The 4,170-nt window shown below is 36.9% G+C and overlaps 1 protein-coding gene across 1 annotated transcript; it reads right to left on the reverse strand.

Moving 5' to 3' along the window:
- Positions 1-1,000: 1,000 nt before the first annotated feature.
- LOC149546682 (uncharacterized) lies at positions 1,001-2,585 on the reverse strand. The gene is made up of 4 exons (XM_089794641.1): positions 2,473-2,585; positions 2,215-2,370; positions 1,494-2,117; positions 1,001-1,378 (listed from the first exon to the last, which is right to left on the reverse strand). The coding sequence occupies exons 1-4, from the start codon at positions 2,548-2,550 to the stop codon at positions 1,145-1,147; spliced, it is 1,092 nt and encodes a 363-aa protein (XP_089650767.1). The 5' UTR covers positions 2,551-2,585; the 3' UTR covers positions 1,001-1,144.
- Positions 2,586-4,170: the final 1,585 nt, after the last annotated feature.

Genomic DNA, 4,170 nt, shown 5'->3' on the forward strand with positions numbered 1-4,170 from the left:
ACATTGAGCCTGGTATGGATTTTTTACTTAGCAAGCTGGACTTTTCAATGCTAAATTTTAATAGGTATAGCCAAGAGAAGAGGGCCTTTGTTCTCTCCCTCATAGTCAGAATTTGGAAGTTGATGAATTTTACAACAATTATATCAAGGTGTTCTGGAAAAAAAAAGAGTTTTTTTCTAATGCAAGATCAAAACATCTGCACTATGTTATTTTGTCCTTGTGGTCTATGATACATTTGGAATTACAAAAGGTTTTCAAAGCCTCCTTGTTTTCTTCATGTTCTATTATGCTATGGTTATAGTATCTTTAAGGGATCTAGATTTTGTTCTATGTAGGTTATATTCCTTTATGGGATTTTGTCCTTTCTCCATTGTAATATGCAGGGTTCGCCCCATTTTGGTAGGATCTAACATGCTCATCAATTTTGTTCCTCTCAATGAGCTTAGTACACTGATTCTCCAATCCATACATATTGTACATTACTGAAATATTATATGAAATAGAAATATATGGTTCAAATGATATCTATTTTCCTCTATGTTTTCTTGAAACAATGGTGATCTTTAGTATCATAAATATACCCATTATGAATTTGCACCAAAAGATTAATATTTTGGATCTAAGTTATAATTGTGTATCACTATCTATTAAGAGTTCAATCTAATCGATGCAATTCTAATGGCCAAGATTATTCACTAAATAAAGTTTAGATTAATGATGCCCTATTATTCATTCCTTTAAAAGAAGGCCATAATTACATTGACACATCTTGGGTCCTTGAAAACTAACCTTTTAGCGATATTCTTTCTCCCATTAGTAACATTCCTGTTGATCTTTCATGTCTCATACTTGGTCATTATTTTGAATCTTTATCATTAATAAGACATTGCCTAAGTTTTATTAGATTTCATCCACACAAATTGTTTTCAACTATTTTGAAAAATAACATAAATATCTTAACTATATTTGATAATATCCACACAATTGACAAACCTAGCTAGACAACTTGATAAGATTAATCTTCATAGATAAATTAAATATAACATATATTATGGTTCCACTCATACACATAAACATAACATGGGAAGGTACACACTATAGCACTTATTTATAATAGTGACCATAAAAGGACCCAACAATTTACTTAGACAAGATGCTTAAAATTATAGAACATCTTAACAACACTGTGAATGGCAGTGAACATCATCAATTTGCTCGAATTTGAGCCTAAGCAGGGGCTACAATCGAAGAAGTCATCTAGGTTCACAATATCATGAGGTTCTTCTGTAGGCACCGTGAAATGATAGGTATGATTTGCAGTACAATAACAATCATTGACAGTCAAACTCACCTCGTATGTTTCCCCTGCAGTCAATGGCTAAAAAACAAACAAAAGTGTGCAATGAGTATAAAGTTCTACGACAACTCAGGCTTTGCATTATGAGAAACCAAAACAATAGAAATACTCTCTCGCACAAAATTAATATACATACCACTGTGAGAGCCCAAACATTGTCACCGGTTAGCGTCATGTTCGGAGCATTATCAACGTTTCCGTTGCCTAATACGGAAGCGTTTCCCACAACCTTCAACACTCCACTGCCCACGGACTGCTCAACAACAAATGTCACCTCCACCTTAGCTGTTGGGGGTGGGCTAGGCGGTGGTGGACTAGGTGGCGGTGGGCTCGGACTTGGTGGTGGTGGACTAGGTGGTGGTGGGCTTGGGCTTGGTGGTGGTGGGCTTGGGCTAGGTGGGGGTGGGCTTGGACTTGGTGGACGAGGGCTTGGGCTGGGTGGTGGTGGGCTCGGGCTAGGTGGGGGTGGGCTTGGACTTGGTGGTGTTGGACTAGGTGGCGGTGGGCTTGGGCTTGGTGGTGGTGGGCTTGGGCTAGGTGGTAGTGGACTAGGCGGTGGAGGGCTTGGGCTGGGTGGTGGTGGGCTCGGGCCTTGAGGAGGTGGGCTTGGAGTTAAGCAAGAGCTACAATGGAAGTAGCCGGTCAAATTTACAGGGTTATTGATTTCATCTTGCAAGTCAAGAATGTAGGGCTCATGTGAGCTACATGTGCAGTTGTCAACTCCTAAATTCAGTACGTACGCTTCTCCTACAGCAAGCATCTATGTAAATATTGAACAAGAAGAGATAGTTAGGTGAGCTATAGATATAATATTCTATGAGGTGAAGAATAGATTAGGAGGAAACAAACAAACGTACCACAGTGAGATTCCAAACATCATCGTACTCCTTCGTCATGATCGTAGCATCAAAAATGATCCCATTGCCCAATTCGGAACTGGTTCCCACAATCTTCAGCACGCTTCCCTCTTCTACAGGTTGCTCAACTATAAAGATCACCTCCTCATCTTTTCCCTGCAAACACAAACGAACAACATATTTTCTTGTTGGGATTACGATCACAAGACTATCTATTATAATCTAAATGGAAGGAGACAGTTCAAATTTCGTATATACCCAAGAGAAGTCAGTAAGAATGCCGAGCAGCAAGACAAATACGAGCGTCGAGCCAAACCTTTTCGGAAAGGCAGCCATGAAAGCAATCAGAAATTGATTTGGGAAATTTTTAAGGGGTGATGAGGTTTATATAGATAGATGGGATGCCAGGTCTGCCTATGAACCACGTTATAATTCACCAGAAGCCGCAAGAAAGAGACAAGGAGCAATTTAAAACACATGCTCTCGTAAATAAATATATATTCACCTATATGTTCTCAAGTTATGTACACTACGTCTCTTCCGATTCACGTAGTTTTAACTGTCCTGGTAGATATGGCTGAATACTTCGTTCTAGATTCGAATGACATAACGATTTCACACTCCTTTTTAGCTTTTAGAACGATTTATAATAATATTTTGGGGAAGGTGTTCCGTCATTATCACCTCACCCATCAAAAATGTTCTCAATTAATATCACATGAATATCTAGGTTCTTAGTTTGTTGATGTTAAGCTACAATTTTATACATGTTTGTATGTATGTGTGTCTATATATGTGTGTGTGTGTGTGTGTGCACGTGCGCGCACGAGCATCTGTGTAAATATATATACATATATATACTAACATATATATACATATATACATATATATGTCTATATGTATACATATATACATATATACATATATATTTATATATGTGTATATGTATACATATGTATATATACATATATTGGTATGTGTAGGATCATGGTAAACTAAACTATGCTCTTAAGTGGCAATGGAGAATCAACAAATCAAGGTTTTGCCAACTTGATGTATAATTCTCAACTTGTCCTAAAACTTCTATCAAAAAGTGTTGGAAATAACAATGGGAAACTAAATAATGAGAGGGGGGCAGTGAATCAACATTTCAAAACTTTAACTATTAAAAGGTTCACCATACATCCATCTCATCATATAGCATGTAAACTAAAATAGCTAATTACATCAAAACATGCAAAGCATAAAGTAAATGTAACACGTGACACAAGATATTTGGTTACTCAGAAACCCTCCAATGAGAACGTAAAACTGGCGTGGGGATGACACCCACAAATCTTCACTGCTATAGTTTTAAAGTGTATCCAATTAAAGTTACAATGTTTAATCATAAATCTATCCTACGAAAGTTTTTCCCTTTAAAGGTTTACAAAGACTATTAAATCTTATCTTGTTAACAAATTTCAACAGCATGCTAAAAGTGTTCCTTATTAGAGGACTTTAACTCACAATAATGTAAGAACTCTATTAAAGGATTTACAAAAGCTTGTTAAGACTACTTTGTTAAGAGATTTTCTCTATATCACTTGTTCAAATGATCCAACACCATGATCCTTTGGTTAGTACTCTTCTTCTAGATATGAGATCTTCTCTTTCCAAGTGTATCTTTGATCCCCCCGATCAGATATGTCTCCTCTATTCTTCTCTGTTATGTTCTCTCTATCTGATTCTACAATTCAAATCACTTCCATAACCCCCATACTCACCATGAATGCTCTCTCTGCACTTATCATTTGTGCTTCTCCTTCCATACACACATACAAGATTTCTAGGATTTTCCGTCCTTAAGAAGACTTAGGTAGAGTAGGGTTAGGTAGGAATCCATGATTGTGATTCATCCATTTTTCTACTTAATACATCCTTTTTTCTGATTGGTTACATGCACAACATATGGAT

This window comes from Cupressus sempervirens, chromosome 7, assembly GCF_028749045.1.
Source record: "Cupressus sempervirens isolate cs-2001-9-10 chromosome 7, ASM2874904v1, whole genome shotgun sequence".
Classification (NCBI taxonomy): domain Eukaryota; kingdom Viridiplantae; phylum Streptophyta; class Pinopsida; order Cupressales; family Cupressaceae; genus Cupressus; species Cupressus sempervirens.